Consider the following 22,646-nt stretch of genomic DNA (forward strand, 5'->3'; position numbering starts at 1 on the left):
GCATGTGTGTGTGTGTGTGTTTGTATATATGAGAGAAATAGAAAAAGGTAGGGGATGCCAAAAATGGTGTGTGTGCAAAAGGAAATAACGCCAGAGATATTAATATGTATGCAAGGCGAATGTAGCGTTGAAAAAGTTGTTGGTCATGTAGAAATTCTATGGAAGGTAGAGGATCTCGTCATTGCAACAAATCCAAGAAAGGGGGTCGCATGAGGGTTTGCAAGTGAGCTCGATCTCAGGTCAACGATGATATGCAAGTGGCTGGTGGCCGGTAACCGGAGAGGTCTACGATCAAGGAAGAAAACATGGATAAGGTAGGTATATTTGGGAAGAAAAGGGCGAGTATGGGTATAATAGTATAATAATAATGTATTTTGATAGAAAATAAATAAATGATATAAAGACCAAAAAGCCCGTGAGTTAAGTGAAGAAGCATTTTAGTTTTTTTTTCTTTCATTTTTCTCTCAATTACTTAAAAAAATAAAAATTAATTAATATCCATTAAATTATATTAATTACTTTATTCAATATTTAGAATTAAAATAAAATAACTAGTAGAATACATTTTTGGTCCATATGCTTGTTTTTTTAAGCTTTTGATCCATAAATTTTAAAAACTACAACTTATTCATTGTGGTATGGAAAAGCATTTAGAAATTGATCCCTTCCTCTAATTGGTAAACAGTCGTTTGGGCCTGGTCACCGCGATCCTCTTTGTGAGGAGGCACCCTTTGTCCCGAAGTTACGCGTCTATTTTGTCGAGTTCCTTAAAGAGAGTTGTCTCGTGCCCCTAGGTATTCTCTACCTATCTACCTGTGTCGGTTTTGGGTACATTGTTGAAAAATTGTTAAGCGAGGAGGGAATGTTGAGGGATTCATTGCAATCACAAATTCTGATGAAATGTCGTGTTCTGCAAAACAGGAGTGTCAATGAATTTCTCAGTGTACTCTCTTACTATTTGGTTGACATATTCTAATTTCCATAATTTTTCTTCTAATTGTCTTACTGTTACCTTTGGGTAGAATTTCTCCCTAAATCGGTCAAAAAATTATATCCAAAACATTGTTTGCAAAATATTATTGCCAGAGATTCAATATCCCACTAATATGCAGCATTTGACTTAAACATCGACACAACAAATCTGACTATCTTCATAAGAACACTTATGGGTATTGAATATTCATTTTATTTTCCTCAACTAGCACATTGCCTTCACAGGATCTCTTTCTCCGGAAAACGTTAGGGGTTTACATGTTAAAAACATTTTGGTTGTTTACAGATTGGACTTGTGGATTAATTTCTACTCTTTCTATTTTCACCCTGGCCGGTACTCCCATAATGGAAGTCAAAGTATTTCTCAGCTTGCTCATTTCCTCAGCTAACATATCCTGAATAACATACTCAAGATGTTGTATTGATATTCTTGATTAACATTTTCTTGAATTGATTCACCTTGGTCTGAATCAACTTTAGGTTGACTATTTCTTCCTCTTCCTTGCCCCTACTTCGACCTCTCCCTCTACCTCGACCTACTGGTAGATTTTATGGAATGTTTTCAGGTAAACTTTCCCTCTCGTCTGAGCTGATGATGGTGATCCTTTCATACCTTCTTGATTGACTTGCCATCTGTAAATTTTCAAAATTTAATATTCACATAATCACATTCCTCAAATATAATAAGGTATCCAAGCACAAATATGTACCTATAAACCCATGATTACATTGGCCATTTGTAATTTGAATTTATCTTAGATATCGTTTTCTTAACCCATCATATTTATTCCAAATGTTCTACTTATGTCAGGGACCTTTAATATGTAAATAATACAGTTTAAGTCTTGACATCATGTTTGATACCTAAATCCCTTCTTCTACTCAGGCTCTGATACCAAATTTGTAACACACAAGAATCACATTTACATATATATACTAGTTGTGTACTCGCGCAATGCGGCAAGAGCCGTGAATTTTAACGATTTTGAAGTTTTGCTGGTTTTATTAGAGAAAAGTTAACGATGATATAAGTTACAATTGGTCTTTACATATTAATATGATCTGAATAAATAAGAGAAACGTGTTGTAACTTCGTAAGGAAAATAATCTCTTAAAAAATATATATATTATAACTTAATTTCTTGTTTGAGATCGTATTGCAAAGTCCAATTTTACACAAGATAATAATATAGTTCATTGATTACATCAAAGACGTTGTACATATTTAAATTGAATAAAAAACGTACGTTTTTAATTGCATCCTATATCCATTTCCAAAATAAAAACAAACAGGATACGTTTTAACTGATTAATTTTTTTTCTTTGTGATTTAAAAACAGTATTTGACATTTGAGGGTTAATTAAATGTCCATTTTATTTATTTGAGGTTGGAATTTTGATGATAATAATGAGATTAAAAAAACTACATAGATGATGGATCCAACTATGAACAACCTGCAAATGTTTACTAAATAAAAAGAGAATTCTTAGTTTATTTTAATAGAAATAAAAATAAATAAAGGGTCGATAATTAAGTAACATAAGACAAACGACAAAATCAGATCATAAACAAAGGAGGCATGGGTTGTGTTCCATTTAAAGACAAAATCACCACAAATTTGGAATTAATCTAATAATTTATATATATATATATATATATATATATTGTATGTATAATGGGACGGGTTTAATTTAAAATTTTAAGTTCCATTATGAATCAGGGGACAAAGAAGAACACGTCATATTTTTGTTACATTCATGGATTATTAATCATAAATGCGTATCATCACGAATGATGTATCAATTGATCATAAATCATGAATGATATATTATATATTTATCGATCATGAATAGTTCATTCATGAATGTTCGCGTTTATTATTCATGATGAAAGTGGACAACCAGGAACAACTATCACTCTTTTCTTTTGTTCACTAGTTCACAACTATTAAAAAGATTTACAATTGAAATTTCATCTCTCTCTCTCTGTGTGTATATATATATATATATATATATATATATATATGGGAGGAATATTTGCAAACCGAACTATTTGTATAAACCATGAAACCCTCGATTGCATTGCTTATTTTAGTGAAGAATTTTCATGAAATTGTTTCAAATAATTCATTTCAATTAATTATGGACATTATTATCTTCATTTTATTAATTTTAGTAAACAATTGATTTCATCAAAATGAGAAATACATGAAACAATTTAATTTTTACATTGAAAAACAAAAATATATAAAACATTTTTATCAAGAAAAGAATTATTTGAAACAATTTCATCATTTTAAACAATTTCATGAAAAAAAAATTCAATAAAATCGACAATTTACATGGTTTGTACAAATAGTTTGGTTTGCAAAATATCCCTCCCGTATATATTTATAGGGAAAAAAAATAAAGAAAGAACTTTGAGAAAAAAAAAAACGAACCAAAAAAACAATTGAAAAGAAAATTATGGATGTTAAATTAAAAATAACAAGTGATTGTTTTCTATTTAATTTTTATTTTATTTCACCCATTTCCCATCTAAAAGTTACACGGAAATATGTTTATTTAAAATAAAAAAAATGGTTATAACCACCTATTCAACCACATCTGTTGAATGGTTTCAATCTACTGATTTGGATGGATAGGCCAAATTTATGCATGGTGTTTAAGGCATGTTTAACTAGAATAAGTTAGCATATTGTTTTAAGTTTAATAAATAGAGTTTTATTTAATTAGATAGTCATAAATTAACTGATAACATCTCTAACAACTATGTTAAAATAAATATTTTATTTTAATCCCACAACTATATTATAATGTATAGTTTTCATGTTATATTAATAACGTATTAATTGTTTCTATATAACAAAAATTAATAGGCATATTTATTTAGTCCCGAAAATTCTCTTAATCATTTCGTTATCTTCAAAGGTCATTTTAGACAAATCATAAACAGTTTCTCAATTTCTTGCAACGTCTTAACTGCAATATATAACTATATATATTTTATTTTAGATAACTGTAAGTTTCCGGACCAACTTACGCGTACCAACTAATTCCTTAAGGAGACCACGAATGACATGAAGTCTTCACATGTGGACCTACTCGGCTACAAATACTTTGACAAAGCTAGGATTGGAACTCGAAAAAATGGGCATATACCCATTTAAGAAAATGGTCTAATTTTTTTTTGGAAATACTTTCCAAAGAGGTCTAAAACTAGACCTATTCAATTGCATGCATTAGTATTTACTCTTTCATTTTGCTAAAAGATGTATGGATGAATTATATATATATATAAAGGATTGATCCCAAAATGGTAGCTAGGAATTGAGTTAAGTCATGTATCAACGGTTTATAAGTACAAGTTATGGTTTGGGTCCATTTCTTTTGTAGCTTTCTATTAACCTTGATGGTGATTGGTCATGCAATATAAAAATGTATTTAATCGTCATTCGAAAAAGAAAAGAGAGTAAGATGTCGACATAATTGAAAGCAATTGAATATTATTATATCCTTCTAAAATATTGTTACAAATAAAAAATTGGTAAAAAAAAAAAAAGAATACATACATATACTAAAATAAAAGTGTGTGCATGCAAATTCAAATTAACACAAACAATATTTTGAGTAACATTATATGCATATGTATGCATTGATGTATGCATATTATCAAAATATGTAACAATCAATTGGTATATGGAGAGAGAGAAAAGTTCAATTGTAAACTGATATTCAATTGTGAAGAGGGGAGATAAAGGAGAGCGCGACAAGTGTCCTCAACGTCCACATTAAATATGAATGACGAAAGTGAAATTCATGATTAATAACACACAATCATGATCTACGTTAAATTTATTCATTATTCATGATGAATAATACAAATTCATCATTATTCATTATGAATAACCTGTGGACGCAGGGACACGTCACACGTATCGCGCTCTTCTTTTGTCCCAGGTTCACAATAGAAACTCGATTTTTATTTGAAGTTGCCCCTATGTATGTGTGTGTGTGTGTGTGTGTGTGTATATATATATATATATATATATATAAGACGGTAATCAAATAAGAACCAAAAAATGGTTGAGAACCGTGAGTACCGATTTAAGCCCTACTTCAGTTTTGATCATATGTTTTTTGTTACTAGTTTGGTTTTTTCATGAATCACAATCACTTAATTAGTTCATATGTGAATCAATTAGTTAGTTGATATGTGAATTACACGAGTTCACATATGAACATATAGTTCACATGTGAATCACACGGATTCACATATGCATTTGTTTTGCCACCTATTTGTACAATTAGGAAACTACACCTCTATCCTTCGCATACCATAGTAGGAATTATCTTATGCTTGACAGTCAATGATGCAAATTTTGACCAACTGAAAGGCTGTGATCACTTCTCTACTTCTTAACTACTTTCTACTTCTTAAATGAACCTATGGTCATATATATATTGTGATACTCTTACCTTAAGGTATTGTTTCACATTATTTTTTTCTCATCTAACGCTAGCATTTAATATATTGGTGTATATATATTCGCTTCACAATGTGTCTATGTAACTTTTGTTTCACAAACAGGCAAACGCGTCCCTAAAATTTTATAAAAAAAACATATGAAATAATACATGATACACTAATACGTTCTCAAAATTACCACAATCTAACAGGTTATAAAAAAATGTATTCCATATATAAATTAAGGATATCTGAGTTTTCTCTAATTACTTTTTAAAATTGAAATAATATTTGTATACATCTTACCTTTAACTTCTTATAAGATTTTTTGAGTTAGTTTGATTTGGTTTATTAAAATTACCTCTTAAACTAATATATAACTCTTGTAGGTGTGTTTAATACTTTACTTTTCTAATCATAATTGGCCCCATAAATTGCTTCATTTATTAAAAGGTTTGACCATGGAGTACTTCTTGTTTCTATTCTATGGTTTACCAATTTAATTCTGTTGTTGTATGGTTTGACCATTAATTACCAAAGTAAAACAAAAAATATACATATAATAAGTATTAGATTTCATTTATATATTGTTATCAAAAGTAAAAATAGTAACTCAAATTAATCAAATATGTGCATGAATAACGAACGAAAGAAGTCGATACATATGTTTGACAAAAAAATAATCCGTCAATTGAAATGAACATCAACTAAACCTAACAAGACCAAACCACAAGGATGGTGTCTGATTGGTTTGAGCTTGACTCCAAAGATCAAAGTATCAGAAGATCTCAGGTTCAAATCCAATGAGGAATAAAAATCCTCTTTGTGGCCACGGAGGTTCAAATGCAGTGACTTCAGGCTATCTGCAAAGCAGGTGGTCGTTCTGAGATTAGTCGGTTTGCATAGCAGGTAGGATATCCAGATTAATCAAAAAAAAAACAAGACCAAGCAATCCCTAAAGATCACTTTTCTATAAGTCCCACGGTTTCTAGCCGACATCGATCAATAGGCATGTAAGACTAATATGAGGCAAGTTGACAAATAATGTTCTCGATGATTATTAACGGTCAAATTTTGTAACGTAGAAACTATTTTTTTTTGTCAAAAAGTGAAACATTGACTTGGGTTGTGATATGAAAAAGAAAATAATGGAATTTAATTTGAAACCAGATGATAATTCGGTCTCGTGGTTGCTGTATATTTAAAAAGAATGATCTTGTTTGTCTCCATCATTCTTTAAGTTTATTTTTTTCACCTGAAATGTAACGAATATGAACAAGATGTGACCCTTTTGACGAGACATGGCTCCAAGAATTTTCTCAGTTATATCACACAATAAACTATGCTAGCAAATGTGGTTGCACCGTAAGCAGGTTCAAAGAATTTTACACCAAACAACATCAAGTGCATAGTTTCACGGGAAATCACTGGCTAAACAGGTAGGTCCACCCTTTGCTTTTGACTCGTCAGTAGTGTTATATGATGTTACGTATCGAAAAAAAACTTTGATGTAAGTTGAAGCTCGATTCAAATCAACAAGGCATCCGATATTTAATATAGATGGGTACCATGAAAATATATATGTATGAGAAGAATCAATGAAGCAAAGGAAACAAGTATTTTTCGTAAGATTGCTTACATTAATCTGACATATGAGACCCACACAAAAAGCAAAATAAGACTGCCAAATACAATGAACCACCACAGAAAGGTGACACCAACAGTAAACAACTGTAGCATTAAATTCAATTGGTAATACAAACAGAAAGTGAAAATAAACATGGGTTTAAATAACTACCATCTTTTACAAAACATTTTAAGATAAAAATTACATCTTTTTTTACTGTAAATAATATGTGCTCATAATTCATCAGGTTCTTCGGTTCTTGATAAATCCTTCATATGATGTAAGAGTTGAGAGCAGGTAGATCAATCCATCACCCTCGTGGAGTGATTCTTGATAACGATCATCAAATGTGACGTTTTTTTCATATTCACATGAAATTTGATTAATTTGCTTAGCCGACGAAGATGGGAAGAATCTCCTTGCATGTGTTACAACTTCATACCCTAGAACAGTATAAGAATTACAATTAGAATTTATGTGTATGTATATATATATATATGTATGTATGTATGTATGTGTGTATATTTACCATGATTAATGAAAGGAAGTCAAGTTATTGGTGAGAAGGAAACGATTGTCAAGTTTTAGTCTTTGGTCATCCACATCCCACAACTGCTGTCCATTATCCTGAAATATTTATATAATTAAATGATTTATGATTTTCGTAAAAAATAATTTTCTTTATTTTATTTTCTGAATATTTGTTGTTGTGACCTTTCATGAGTTCCAAAAGATACCTGGGATAGAATATTTGGCATCTGGAGTTGTTGAAATAGCAGCGAGTTAGCTGATGAAGATGAACCATCAATCAGCTGGTGGTGGTAGTTGTCGTTGGCCGGAGCAAAGGTGGCGGCTCCGCCGTGAGGACTACATTGCTGAACACTTGGCATGATTGGCAGTACCATGCTGCTCATATTCTGGACATATATATATATATATATATATACATTATTAGAGCACTTTTAATCAATATATGTTAAATTAATTAACCTAAAATTAATGATTAATTAATTACCTCATCTGGTTTAAGCATGAAAGCATCCAAATCCACTCCAAAATCATATAACATGGGATTTACAGAAGCAAGCTTCATGGATAGAAACTGAAAATTTAATCATAAATTTATTACTTTATTCTCTTTATTTAAAATAATTAAATACTAAAAATATTGTTACCTCAACTTGATTTTGTAGGGACTGGACATAATTAATAATTTCATCCAGCATGAGGGCCTTTCCAGTTACCTGCATATCAATCAATCCCACATGAAATTGTCAGAGACCAAATAATAATAATAATTATTATTATTATTATTATTATTCCAGTTTAATTAAAATAAAATAACAAAGACAGAAGGAAGAACAATTCACCTTGTCACAACCTGGAACAATGGCTTGCAACAGCTTCATCCTCTCACTTATCTTCTCTCTCCTCACCTGAAAATTATCAGAAATGATCAGTGAATTCATGTTATGTTATTTGAAGATAAGAAGTGGAGGGTATAATTGGAAATTGAGCTGTGAAAATGGAGAAGAAGGGTACCCTTTCAGCAAGGCTATGGCTATCAGTAGCTTGGCCTCTTCTTGCTCTAACATGAATGTACCCAATTGCCCCTTCTTCTTCAGAAGAAGAACCTTTCTTTATAGTCTTCTTCTTCTTTTCTTCTTGATAATCGTTCATTTTCTTTTGCTTCTTCATTCTGTTGCTTGTATCCTAAACATATCAAGATAAAGATTTCATTTTTAATTAATTAATTAATCCACAAAATATTATAATTAAATTAGTAATAATTAAGTAAAATTACTTTAGATTGAGCATGATTTAAAGAAGACATGTGTTTGTCCTTCCTCTTCTTGGCCAAGAGCTCATTACCACTCTCAACTTTTTGATCATCAAGAACCATCGACATTGAAGAATCTGGGCTCTGTAACTTGTTTGCTACAGAAGCTTGATCAATGTTGTTATTGCTATGAACAGTTACTTTCGTAGTAATTAACTCATGATGATGACCCTGGAAAGCATGATCATTAGGTTGGTGGAACTGAGGGAAACAGGTGGTGGTGGTGGCAGCTGCCGTGGTGCTGGTGGTAGAGCTTGGAAAGAAAACTGCCTGATCAAGAAGAAAAGAGTGGTGTTGCTGATATGTAAAGGCTGCCATTTTTGGAACTTGAATTGGGGTTTTGGGTGTTGTAAATTGAAACCGAAAGATGGAAGATTTGATGATCACAAGAATGGAAGAGAGTTGGAAAAGCAAATGTGGGTCTAAGAACGATCTTGGAGTTCAGGTATATATATAAACATGAGGAGAGAGAAAACAGGAATAATTAAAGTGATAAGTGCCAAAAAGATCCAACTATGCCTTTAAACTTTATAAATTACAACAATATTTAAATAAATAGTTATATAAAACAAGATGATAAAAGAATTTTATACGTATTCGATGGTTAGTCTTTCTCATATACTAGGTTGCTACTGTCAACATTTCTCTTATATAAGGTTGTTTCCGATAAGAAAGAAAGTTAATGTGAGAAATGTAAAAAAGGATCTCAACGCTTGGATGCACGTTAGGATGAGATGCACAAAGATGTATCAGATCAATTATCGTATCAAACGTGATTCATTGGTGGGTTTTAAGATTAAAAGTGATTAAAGGTTCAGATCTCTTCTTAAGTAAGTTCTCACTTTAACTCTTTTTCTCACAATTCTTCACCTTCTTATATACTTTATGTTTATGTTCTTATATGAACATCTCGTTCATAAAAAAAAAAATATGTAGAGGGAGGTTTAGGAAGAAAAAAACCCTAAAATGAAAACTAGGGATATTATGTTAACTATTCATCTGGATGGTATGTGCATGTATATGTACAAGTAATTGAAGTTGTTTTTTGGTTTTTATTCACGTGTGCATATTATGCATTTGTGCATACCGGACAAATTTACAAATAACTTGTATTCATACCTTCTAAGTAATTGGTTACCAGGGTGTTTCTCAGTTTTTCATTTTTTTATTAGTTTCCTCTGAAAATCTTGCTCACAGGTTGGGTCTTAAGTTAAATCTATGGAGACCTTGTCCTTAGTCCAATTGATAGAGAAATTGTTTCCATAAAAATCTATATCTTGCAAAGGTAAAATTTCTAAGAAACATGGAACAGTCATTGTTAGAAAAGGCTCGCTGCAACAACCATCATGGAACTCAAGACTTGTGTCTCACACCACATTAAACCTAAGGCACGCCATGGCATAATGCCCGGTTTTTATAACACGATATTTGATTTTACATATGATTTTGTTTGTCTTATTTGTTATTTTTTAACATGTAATTTAATTTGAATTGTTTATTATTATTGATTCGTTGAGTAATAGTAGAAAACATGTTTGTGTATATAATATTATATACGATATAAAGATTTGCTGCTATAAGTCACGCCTTAATAAAAAAAAACCCGGTCACCTCACCATCTAAGATTGCCACGTCCATCCCAATTGAGTTGCTCATCTCACTTCCTCATTTGCTTGTCCTTCCCCTCACTCCCTCGACTCTTGTACTCATCAACGTTAACGTACGGTACCATTTTCCCTCTTATGTACATGTCCAAACCATAACATCTTAATCTTCCCCTCTCGTCATAACCATGATGAATGCAACTTCCAACTTTACTAAAAATGTCTCGTTCAGGATATTTAATATATGATACAACGTCACTCGAGCAGAGCACGTAACATTTAATTAGGGTTTCACCACCATCTCAAATCCGAAGCTAATCAATATTGTATGTACATAACACAACATGTTTGTTTTAACTAAATTTATAAAGCTTTATGAATGTGATGAAAACATTCTTCATATGATGGTATACAGACTTTATATATATCCCTCTGACTGATCCAAAAAACGAGAGACTTCTTTAATTTTCTGTGGACAAATCCATGTCTTTTGTTTCTGATATGTCAAAGTTTCAGTTGTTTTTTCACTTTCTCAGCATCTGTTAACATAGTATATAAATATAGAGAGAGAAAGTGTGTGTATGTGTGTATGTGTGAGAGAGAGGGAGAGAGTTATGATATATACCAAAACCCTAACCCAATATCAATGAGAGTTTCAGAAAGATGCAGAAGCATCAGCAGCTGCCATATATGACTCGCTTTTATCCATTATTATTATTTCATGTTATTTCTTTTATCAATGGACTTATAAATAATATTTTTAACGTATTAATTAAAATATGAAATTAAAAACTCTTTTTTTTTAAATTTATTCCAGAAAAATACAACACAAGATTTCTAGTAGGGTTTTAATTTCTATTTATTTTTTATTTTAGTAATTATAACTTGAACTTAAAAATCTTCTAAGTATTGGAATAAGACAATTAAAAAAGTTTAAGAGGAAAACCTTTAAAAAAAATCTAAGGAACGTCAATCATTTATTTGGATCGTATGTATATGTATACAAGTAATTGAAGTTGTTTTTTGGTTTTTATATACGTGTACATACCGGACAAATTACTTACATATATATACATGTACATACCGTCCAAATAAATGATTATCAGGATGTTTCTCGATATATACATATAACTATTTTATATATAAATTGATGTATAATTCATTATAAATATTCATGTATATTTACGTATATGCCCCACCTTTGCACATCAATATAATTTGACATGAAATTTTTTACCATCCAAGTTTCTAGTTATTGTAGCTTACATACAAAACCCTAAAAATATTACTAAAATGACTTTCTCACTCACTCAAAAAGACATGGAATCATAAAAGTAAAACAAAGATAGACGGATGATAAAGAAGCACGAAATTAGCAACATTGATCGAATGTTTAAATTAATTCTCGACTTTCGTAATCCCGATTAAACCGTGTTGCATTACACGATTATACTTCTATGTTACAATAAAACCGATTTTACCGTCCATGGTCTTGGAAATCAACCATCGGAAATGTTCATTTTAAAGAACAACTAGAAAAACTTCATAGTTACAAAAAACATCCATATTTTCTAAAAAGTAAAAACAAAAGCGAAGTTTGTTGTATTCTTATTTGAGGACGAATTATTTTGGAAGTAGATTCTTGAAAATAAAAACAAACACAATTTTGGGTTTTTATAATATTAAATAAATAAATAATTCATGATTAAACTTTTGAAGTCAAAGGATCTTGGGTTTTTATAATATTAAATAAATAAATAATCCATGAAAAATTTATTAAATCGTCTAATCAATTGTTTCTTTATTTGACATTTTCGAAAATTTTCCTATAAAAAAAAGGTTAACGAGATTCTCTTGAAAAGACTAATAAGATCACGACGGATTTCATGAATCATATTAGATTGTCTCATTTCATCAATTGAAATTGCTACATCGCTTAATGTTGTATTAACATACAACTTATGAATGTAATATATCATGCATCGTATGTATGTGGAACTCAAAGTTATTAATCTTATAAACTCAAATCCTATTAAATAGATGTTAGATTGTCGAAGAACGGTTAATCTTATTAAATATATTAATAAAAATATATAATTTTTCTAGTTAAAAAATCATGTTTTACACTTACAATCAACCCGAAATATCGTGTTTTAAAAAGGATTCAACATAAATCATGGTACAAATTACCAAACATTCTGTAGTAATAATGTACTACAGTTATAATAAAGGGGAGCGTTTATGGTTGTCAACTACGTCTATTTATAGAAATGATGAATTATGATTACTAAATCTTGTGACGTGTTGATACGATAAGGTTGTTGTCGTCTCGATTTTAAAACAATCATAATGTCATGATACTTATGACCACATCAACTCATGTAAGCTTGATCGCGTCCCCTACCCCTTTTGTAATAAAAACAAAATGAATAGTGTATTAAATTTGATTTATAACATTCATATTTATTATTTGATTCATATCTAATTTACAACACATCCTGTTTGTTCTGCTTCCCACTTTTTTTCTCTAGTAAAGCATATTTTTGACTTCAATGCAAGCAAATTAATTGCTTCTTTTCGCTTCGACATAGATCTGTGGTCCATTTCAACTTGTTTGGAAAAAAGAAAAAAAAACCAATTTCAATCTCTCGCTTGAGCTCAATTTAGCATCAGTTTTTAAAGAGGTTGTTTGGCTGCTTCGGAATGATTAAGAGTTTCTGTATAATTCTGAATTGAAAGTTTCAAAGATGTAAAATTACCACTTTACTCCCGTCCCCCCCTAATCTTCTGTTGAATGAACACTAACGTTTGATTTTAATCCGTTGAGTGAGGGCCCTTCCGCTCAGTACCGTCTGATCGTTAAACACTAACTTTCATCCATGTTCGACTGTAGCCAGGTCTTGCAGTTAAGCCCCCTTCAAACCAAAGTTCTAAACAAGACATGTTGTATCATTTAGAGGCTTAAAACAACTGTCAAACATGTCTATGTCTAACTGAGTCAAGACATTTACTTGTTTTTTTTTTATTAACCTGGATATCCAACTCGCTACGCGAGCCGACTAATTCCAGAACGACCATCTGTTTTGCAGATAGCCCTGAGTCACCGCATTTGAATCTCTGTGGCCACAATGGGATTTTTATTCTTTTTTAGATTTGAACTTGAGACCTCCTAGTACTTTTGACCTTTGGAGTCAAGCTCAAATCAATCAGGCACCACCCTTGTGGTTAGACATTTACTTGTTAATGACATCATTAAAAGATAAACAAATAACCCTCGTTAACGTCTTGAATCGTTATTGTATTCTATTTTTTGTAAAAAAAAATGAGTATATAACATAATTAGATAATAGTAATAATAATAAATGATGAAATAAAAAGGAAAGAAAAGGAGGTATCAAAGCATTGAATTGTTTTGCTGACATGAGATATTAATGGGCATAATTAGCTTTAAAATGATCCGAGTTCTGAGAGAATCTTTCGGGTCCGGCCCTATTCTATGATTCAACTACCAGTAGCCCGGCCCATATCCGTCCGACCCAGATTTTTAACAAAAGACAAACTTATCTATATCTATATCTATACTATCTTATTAAGCAAATTTAACAAAAGTCTTAAAGTCTTAAAATTCTAAATGACCAAAATATCCTTTATACTCACTTTTTCATTTTTTCACTCCCTCCTCTCCTCACATACACTCACCCCCTCACATACATTCACCATCTCACAACCTATTTTTTTTTAAATCTTAATTTTAAATTTACACTTTATATCCCTATAATTAATTAATTAATTTACTTTACGTCATTTACTTTTAAATGTTCCATTTTAAACCTCTATCAAATTAGCATACATAATTGTATATCAATTAAAACATGTTTAAAAACTACATTTTTATTTTAACAAGTTACACCATTATAATCGTCTCGTTAATACCTTCGAAATGAGTCCAATATTGAATAGTTTTTGACTTAATTATATTATTATATATTATATATACTGTGAGAAAATATTTTAATATTTACGATTTATACTTTTATAGTTATTTATTTATATATATACTATATATTTTGGGGTTGGGCTGTCCAAATTGCACTGTATAATATATTTTGAATTAATATGTTCTTGGGTTTTTTTGAAATATATATATATATATATATACATTAATTCAACCTTAATCTGAGTTTCTGGACAAGAAAGAGGGTAAGCAGTTGAAATTTCATTTTAAAACCCATTTTTTTTGTCTTTTCATGGCTTATGATCTGTCAAATTTGTAGTTTTCTTTATTGGTTTTGAGTGTTTATCTTAAAACTCAAATTTATTGGTTCTTTGCTCTTGGTGTAAATCGAATACATTTGTGGAGTCATTTAAATATGTTGGATTTTAAATATACTGGATTTTAAACTGTCATACAATTTTTTTCATCGATAGTCTGAAATTGGAACCATAACTCTTATTTATTCAAATTGTATTGATATGTAAAGACCAAGTGTAACATATATCATCGTTAAATCTTATCTTATAAAACCAGTGAAACTTCAAAATCGTTAAAATTCATGGCTCCCGCCGTATTGCGCGGGTGCACAACTAGTTTATTTTGAACCGGGAAACACGCAACAAACTGTTTTCATTTTCTTAAAAAAACAATATTGTTTTCAAACTTTCTACAGAAAGGGAGTGATTTGAAGGAAGTCAAAACTTTTGTGTTTTCAATTATTGTTTTTAAATGAGTAGGGGTGTAAATGATACGAGACAGTTCGCGTGCTACTTAAGATCAACTCTGTCAGCACTCGACTCGACATATTAATGAGTTGAGTCGAGCTACCCAATACTCGACTAAAAGAGCTCGTGAGATACTCGATTTTTTATATATATATTTAGTTTTAAAATATAATCGGTTTAATGATATAATTTGTAAAATATAATATAATAAAAATGTTTTAAATTTTTAGATGTTTGAACAAAATTGTGCATTTTTTTAACTATAAAAACTAGCCAAATTATTTTATTATTAAAATCATAATTATAAGAGAGGAATGTGAATGCACTTTGTAGCTTTGTCTTTTTGAAAATGAAGTTTGAGGTGCATCTCTTTAGTTTTATAAATTTAAGAGAACGCCTTTAAGTTTTATAATTTTTAAAGGAATACCCTAAAATTTCATAAATTTCAATGTGTGAGAATGGTTCGAGCTTGATTTGAGTTCGAGTTGGAGTTCGAGCTTGTTTGAGTTTGAGTTTGAGTTTGGTTCGAGTTTGAGTTTGGTTCAAGTTCGAGTTCGAGCTTGGTTCGAGTTGAAGTTCGAGCTTGGTTTGAGCTTCAAATGAGTTCGAGTTTAAAAAATTGCAATCGAGTTCGACTCGCATTATTTACTACCCTACCCATGAAGGTGCTCATTTCTCCTTTTAATGTGAAAAGAAAAAAATTAGAGTCATAAAAGATTCCATCGTACTATCTTGTAGGTATAACCGTACATTTCTTGAAATTACAATATAATACCAGTTTTTATTGATAGAGTTAGTTTGTATGGTTTTTTCTCATCTTCCACGTGCGGCTACAAATCTCACTTGTATCATTTTTTTAGTTTTTAATTTTTAATTTCAGATTTATTATATTCCTGAAAACTTTTGGCTTAAAATACTTGTTCATACGACTTCACATACAAGAAAAAAAAATGAACCAACTAACAAACCAATGATGATTTTATATAAAATGTATAGCTTTGTTTTTTTATAATCAACTGATGTCATCATTTGAAAAAAATTCCATGTTCGCCTTTAACCCTTTACTCTGAAATACGAAATAAACTAAAAAAAATTATCGAATAACTATCAAGAAGTTATCGCGTTTTATTGAGAATATGTCATGTAACCATGTTGAATCTGAATTCTTTTGTTTTTTTTTTTTTTTTTTTGAGATAAGCAAAAAAAAAAATATAGAAAATTTAGAAGAATAATTATTTGCTTAAAGTCTAAGGGGCCGTTTACCAAACGCTTACTCGGGTAAGTGAAAATCAAGTCACATTGCTTTACCGGATGAATATGGTAAGAACCAAGAATCTTACCGAGTAAGAGCGAGACAAGGACCAAGAGTCTTACCCGGTAAGTGAGGACGACGACTCTTACCATGGTAAATGTTTATCGGGTAAATTATTGCATAAGATACCGTTTTTGTGGATTAAAATTTTACCCGATAAATAAATGATAGTGTTAAATTTTACTAGAAAGCACTTACTGGGTAAGTGTTTGGTAAACAGCTCCTAAGATTAATGCTTCTAAAGTTGAGTTTTCATATGATTTGGGGTTAAGTGATCTTCTTTTTGTGTGTAGTGTTAAGAGAAATAATAAAAAGATAAAAACAAAAAGAGATAAATTAAGGGGTCGTTTACTAAATGTTTATCCATGAAAGTGTTTACTGAGTCATTTTATTTTATTGAATGAATATGACAAGAATTGAGAATCTTACCCGGTAAGAACGATAACAAGGACCGAAAGTCTTACCCACTAAGTAAAAATAACGACTCCTAACCGGTAAGCGCTTACTGGATAAAAGAGTTTCACACATAAACTAGAATCTTACCTGATAAATCGGACTTCCCCGAAATGTTCCCCTCGCATGGGCGACTTTTGTCATTTTCACTAAACATTTTTAATAGTACAAGTAATTAAAGCTTTGAATATGAGTGTTTAATGCTTCAAAAACACGTAATCATCATTATGAACATCAATTAAGTAATTGTACAAATCTATTCCTAAATATTTTCTAATATGAAGATTACCATAAAAATAAAGAACTTGGAAAGGAAAAAAAGAACATTTATTATATTACAAAAGCCTGTGATACAAAACGAAAAATCAAAACCCTAAGTTCGAAAACGTCATCAAAACCCAAAAATCAACTCAGAAACACACGAATTACATGAACCCACGTTATACAAAGTTTCAACTGAAGTTAACCACTACACCGCTAAAACCAAGAAGCCCACATGAAGGGATCAAGAGGCAAAGGTCTGTGGAGTACCCACGCCCAAGGAGAAGAAGGTTGCAGCAACAATGGTCTTACACTGTAGTTTTGTCGGAAAAGAATGCCGCAGAAATGGTGTTTTTAGACTCGGGGCAACAGTCTTACACGATAGGCCAGCGTAGATGACTTTGCAAGCACCAAAGATGGGATAGCAAAGACAAGCGATCGTAAAGACCAACAGATTTGTTGGCATTTTCTTCCTTTTTGATTTGCATCTCCCATGATGCACGTTAGATAGTGGTGTGGTTGGATTTTAGATTGAACATGAAGATGCTACAGGCAGAGTGGTGTGGTGTGGTGTGGTTGGATTTTAGATTGAACAATTACCGAGCAATTTTATTTCGTTTTGTACCATATCATGAGAGTCTCTTAATCATTCTGATCACTTAACCAATTTTTTCAAAAGTATAATTTAAGTGCTCAAATTTTATAAAATGTTGAATCAAAATATCCAATGTTAATATGAGTAGTGGTAGTTTATCAGATGCTTACCGATAAAAGTCATCATCTTCACTTACCTTATTACGGAATATTCTTATCCATTAACATGAATTGTTCGTAAACGTCTAAAACCTGGAAAACATTTACCGGATAAAAGTATTTTCCCTTACTTACTAGGTAAGGCTTTTGGTCCTTGCTATGTCTCTTATTGAATAAGATTCTCGATCTTGGTAGGGTAAGTGATATTAGTACGCATTTATTTGATAAGTGTTTAGTAAACAGTCTCGTAGATGAAATTTGACGTGTTTCTATGTTTAACAAAATAAAAGCATCAAACTATAAACTCTTAATATATCATTTAAACAATAAATATTAAATATATTACTAGAAGGGTACTCGCATAATGCAGCGAGATATATCTCGATTTTAATGTTTCGTTTTTTTTGTCTCAATCGATGATATAATACGGTTTTATGTGATTTTGAGAAAACGATAATGTTTTTATTTTTAAATAAAATATAAATATGAAGATATATCATAAAAAATTGAATTTTTTTTATATATTGGTATCAAATTGACTATTTAAAATTTCTTTTTTTTTGTGTACTTCTTTAATTCATTTTTTTGGTTTTATAATTAATTTTTTTTTATAAAGATAATAATTAATTATTTTGTTAGAACTCAATGATTATCCTTATAATATTTTAGATTTTTTATATTTAAAAAGAGATTTTTATCCTCTATTTGATTATGTTTATCTGCAGTTAGTTACGAATTCAAACATGAAGCTTTAATAAGTTGTATATATGCACAACTTACTTGTAATCTTGAACTTTAAGTAATATGCATCAATAAACAGTACTTAATGCATAAAAAATTGTTGTTAAGAGTTTTTGTCAAATGCTTTATAATATAGTATAGATAAAGTTGTGGAAGGGCACTGCCTCAGCATCGGTAAAATCCCTATCAATAATAAGCCGATTAGGAGTCAGAGGATCCATAGTACCTGCAGCCTCTCGGACTTCATGACCCCTATCTATCGTTGTAGAAGCTGTTCCAAGGAAAGATTATGGTTTTGCTTAGCAACTGGCTTTCAGAAGTCTTGCCCTAAGTCTAAGAAACAGGTGACCCCTAATCCACCGAGTATTTAAATATAATCAATTTTCTATTGTTATTACATAAAAATTTAGTATTTTATTAAATTCATTTTGATACTCTTATAACCTTATTGATAGTTTTTTATATTGATTTTACATATTATATAATTAAAAATCGTCTATAAGTAAAAAAAGATAAACTTCAAACTCTAAGTTCAAAAACACAAAATCCAAAAATATTATATAAATAATAATTATCCTATATATTATATATATATATATATATAATTAAAAAATATATATAAAATATGGGATGCGGTGCATCACGATTCGAACCATGATTTGATAAATCAAAACTGCAAAATGCACCGCATAATGCGGTTTGGTAAAAATACAAACAGCGAACCGTGCAGACGTTCTAAACCGCCCTTTACAGTACGGTGCGATGCGGTGAGAACAGTTTGTACAATTTGACAGTCTGAATGAACATCCCTATATAACAGTTGAAAATTGGATAGACGTTTGACAAAACACTGAACAAAACTAACGACCAACCAAAAACTCTTTTAATCTCTTAAAACCACAAGTAATATTGTGAGAGACATGTATTACAACAAAGCATGAATCAAAATTGAGAGTTCAAGTTCTCAACTTTATAATCAAGATACATTATGCAAATACAATTCTAATATTTTTAAAACATATAGCATAGGATAAAAGTTGAATAAAAAATTGTTGTTGTTTAATGCAATTTACCCTATGAGACTGTGACAGATCCAAGCTTGTACATGTGGTAGCATGGGTCACCGTTACGTTATTTCGTCATAGTGTAAAAAAATTATAAGGTCATTAAAAGTGTCACAATATCAATTTGTTGTGTGCCGCCGTATACATTTTGAAACTACAATGATGACACAAGTTTCTCTTGGTAGAGTTCGTTTGCAAAGCTTTTCTTCCACCTCCGATCCAAGTTTGAATCATATTAGTGTCGTTTTCTTAGTTTATAGCTTTTAATTTAGACTTATTATGTTTCCAAAAAAAAATGCAATAAAGGATTTGAAAGTAATGAACTAATCAATAAACAGATAATAATGTTGTGAACCTGGTGGTATCTTTTTTTTTTGGGGGGGGGGGGGATATCGTAAATATGATTTTATTTTATATTTATAATTACTATAGTATGTATTAATTATAAAAATTAAAAGATGAGAAAACGATCGCAACACACCGGCCCTGACCGAGAAATATAACAGAATACTTTTAATTCGCCAATGAATGCACGCATCAGTCATCACTATTTTATGATACTTAAAGCACGTGTGATTTATAATTATGAATAAAATAATTCATCTAATAGATTTTATAAAACGTTAGGCCATGTCTTTGTTACTTTTTATCAAACAATATATTTACGGTTAAACGATCTTCAATCCAACATTAAAATATGAAAATGGAGATGCTTTTATTTTCAATTCAATACTAAAAACTAAAAAGATGGAGGTCAAAAATGTTGGCTTATTTGAAGGTCGATAGGGTAGGCATCTGTAAATAAATAAATAAATATATATATATATTAATATAATATTAAGTTTTTATAATTATATACATATATATATATATATATGTGTGTGTGTGTGTGTGTGTTTTGATTAATTATAATATTAAAGATGGTTTTTAGTGTGTGGTTAGAGTTGATTTTTGTTAGTTTAAAAGTCGTACATTTTTAGTGTTATTTTCTAGTAGTTGGGTTGGAGGTTTAGGCCATTTATTTTCTTCTTCTTTTTTCACTTTTTATCAAACAATATATTAATATACTTTGAGTGTATAGCTCAGTTGGCAGCGGCAGATTCAAAACTTACGCCTAATAAGGACACCTTTAAGGTAGATTAAAGGTCCGCGAAATTGTTCGATATGTTTGTAGCCTAATTCCACTGCTTCGAGAGATTTTTAAAGTTTTTTAGTTAATTTTTCCAAGGATTTTTTAAGTTTTTTATCGATTTCGAAAGACTTTTTTGGTTTTTTAGTTGATTTCGAGATACAATTTTTGGTTGGTGGGGACCGTGAGGTCCCTAAGAAGAAATTACTAGGAAACCATAGTAAAAAGTTAAAAAAATAGTTTTTAACATAGGAATATTTCTTTTTCTTTTTGTTAATGGGTCCCTTTGTCCCACCTTCTAAATGGTAAGTTCATGACTCTCAGTTGGTAAATAGACAGTGTGACTTCACTTAAATATATTTATAATTAGGTTGATTTTCTAAATTAAAAAAATTAATTAAACAACTTTAAATGGGTATCGTCAATATTATTTAAATTTTGATAAAAAAAAGACGGTTTACCTGTTTTTTAACATCAAATTATCTAAAAAATAATATCAATAGGTTAGAAAGGAAAGAAAAAAAAATTCGAGGTTTGTATGCAAATCTAGTAAACCTAACGTTCATCCAATACTCAAATTACATATATTTTTTTATGATAAAAAACTAAAAACCGAAAAGTAGATGAAAACCTAGTAAAGTCTTTGTCATAATTAATTTAAAGCAGAAAATATTAAAAGGGTAGAAAACTACTGTATTTTCAAGGTATTTTTTGTTTTTATTCATGTGCATATACTAGATTTTGTGATATGCGCTATCATTAAAAGCATCTTCAATCCAACATGTATTAATACATATTTTTATATCCAATTTAATGCCAATTCATTCCAACCAAACACCAATTTATGCCCCCAATTTAGCTTTAGTAAATAGTATAACACTGGATCTCTGGTGTTCTATTCATTAACATTGATTTGGTGTTGAAGTATTTATAACACAAAAAAGCCCCTAAAGTTTGATAGGTATTGATAAGCATGGCTTATTACATGCTTAAAGTACCCATTTTTTATGTTTAATAGATAGATTTTCCTAGTTTATCCCAACCTTGAGTCATTTTTACTTCCTTATTTTTCATTTGTTATGTTTGGAGCTAAATGTGATGATGAATTCGTTTTTACAACAATTTGGAGTAGATAACATCTTTTGACTTACAACATTGCACTATAATGCTGCAGCATTCCAGCAGCATTGCCTGGATCCGTTTTGGCTTTTTGGAGAAGTGCTTATTGGTTAAGCCATTGTCAAGGATGGAGGTCTGAGCTGAAGAAGCCCTCGTCTTGGCCCTCAAACAGCTGGTGAAATGAGTGAAGAAGACTTTTTGTTGACATATTGTCATGGAGATGATACATCCTTTTTCTAGTCCACTCATATGTACCTTTTACCCCCCCCCCCCCCCTTTATGTTTTTGTCTCTAGTTAACTTTTGGGTATAAAAGAGAGTCTTAGGCTTCTCTTTAGAAATCATCTCCTGGACAATTGTAGTTCAATCTTTTACTCCAAAATACTCTCAAACTTTTAAGTCTTTATTTAATATTTTATCTTTTATTTATTTACTTTTATTGTCATTTATTTTTCGTCTTTACTTTTCGTCATTTAATTTCAGTCATTTACATTCATGTCTTTATTTTATGTCATTTATTTATGTTATTTACTTTCCGTAATGAGTAGCTAATTCCATTAGCTC

At 30.4% G+C, this 22,646-nt stretch overlaps 1 protein-coding gene across 3 annotated transcripts; it reads right to left on the reverse strand.

The window, feature by feature from the left end:
* Window positions 1–7,173: 7,173 nt before the first annotated feature.
* LOC112509859 (transcription factor bHLH137) lies at window positions 7,174–9,312 on the reverse strand. 3 transcript variants are annotated; one of them, XM_025115050.1, is made up of 8 exons: window positions 8,893–9,312; window positions 8,631–8,801; window positions 8,459–8,524; window positions 8,264–8,332; window positions 8,104–8,175; window positions 7,826–8,005; window positions 7,618–7,715; window positions 7,174–7,531 (listed from the first exon to the last, which is right to left on the reverse strand). In XM_025115050.1, the coding sequence occupies exons 1-7, from the start codon at window positions 9,244–9,246 to the stop codon at window positions 7,623–7,625; spliced, it is 1,005 nt and encodes a 334-aa protein (XP_024970818.1). In that variant the 5' UTR covers window positions 9,247–9,312; the 3' UTR covers window positions 7,174–7,531; window positions 7,618–7,622. The 3 variants fall into 3 exon arrangements, with proteins under 3 accessions (XP_024970818.1, XP_024970817.1, XP_024970819.1); XM_025115049.1 differs by having other exon boundaries at window positions 8,104–8,190; XM_025115051.1 differs by lacking the exon at window positions 7,618–7,715 and having other exon boundaries at window positions 8,104–8,190.
* Window positions 9,313–22,646: the final 13,334 nt, after the last annotated feature.

Source organism: Cynara cardunculus (genome assembly GCF_001531365.2).
Source record: "Cynara cardunculus var. scolymus isolate 2C chromosome LG 3, CcrdV1, whole genome shotgun sequence".
NCBI lineage: Eukaryota > Viridiplantae > Streptophyta > Magnoliopsida > Asterales > Asteraceae > Cynara > Cynara cardunculus.

What these genes read in the sequence shown, in the direction of transcription:
- LOC112509859 (XM_025115049.1), bottom strand. Translation starts at nt 9,246, where the DNA reads ATGGCAGCCTTTACATATCAGCAACACCACTCTTTTCTTCTTGATCAG. An exon ending in TCATGCTTAAACCAGATGAG is followed by an intron (nt 8,006 to 8,103) that starts GTAATTAATTAA and finishes ATATATGTCCAG; the next exon opens with AATATGAGCAGCATGGTACT. An exon ending in TGCCAAATATTCTATCCCAG is followed by an intron (nt 7,716 to 7,825) that starts GTATCTTTTGGA and finishes TAAATATTTCAG; the next exon opens with GATAATGGACAGCAGTTGTG.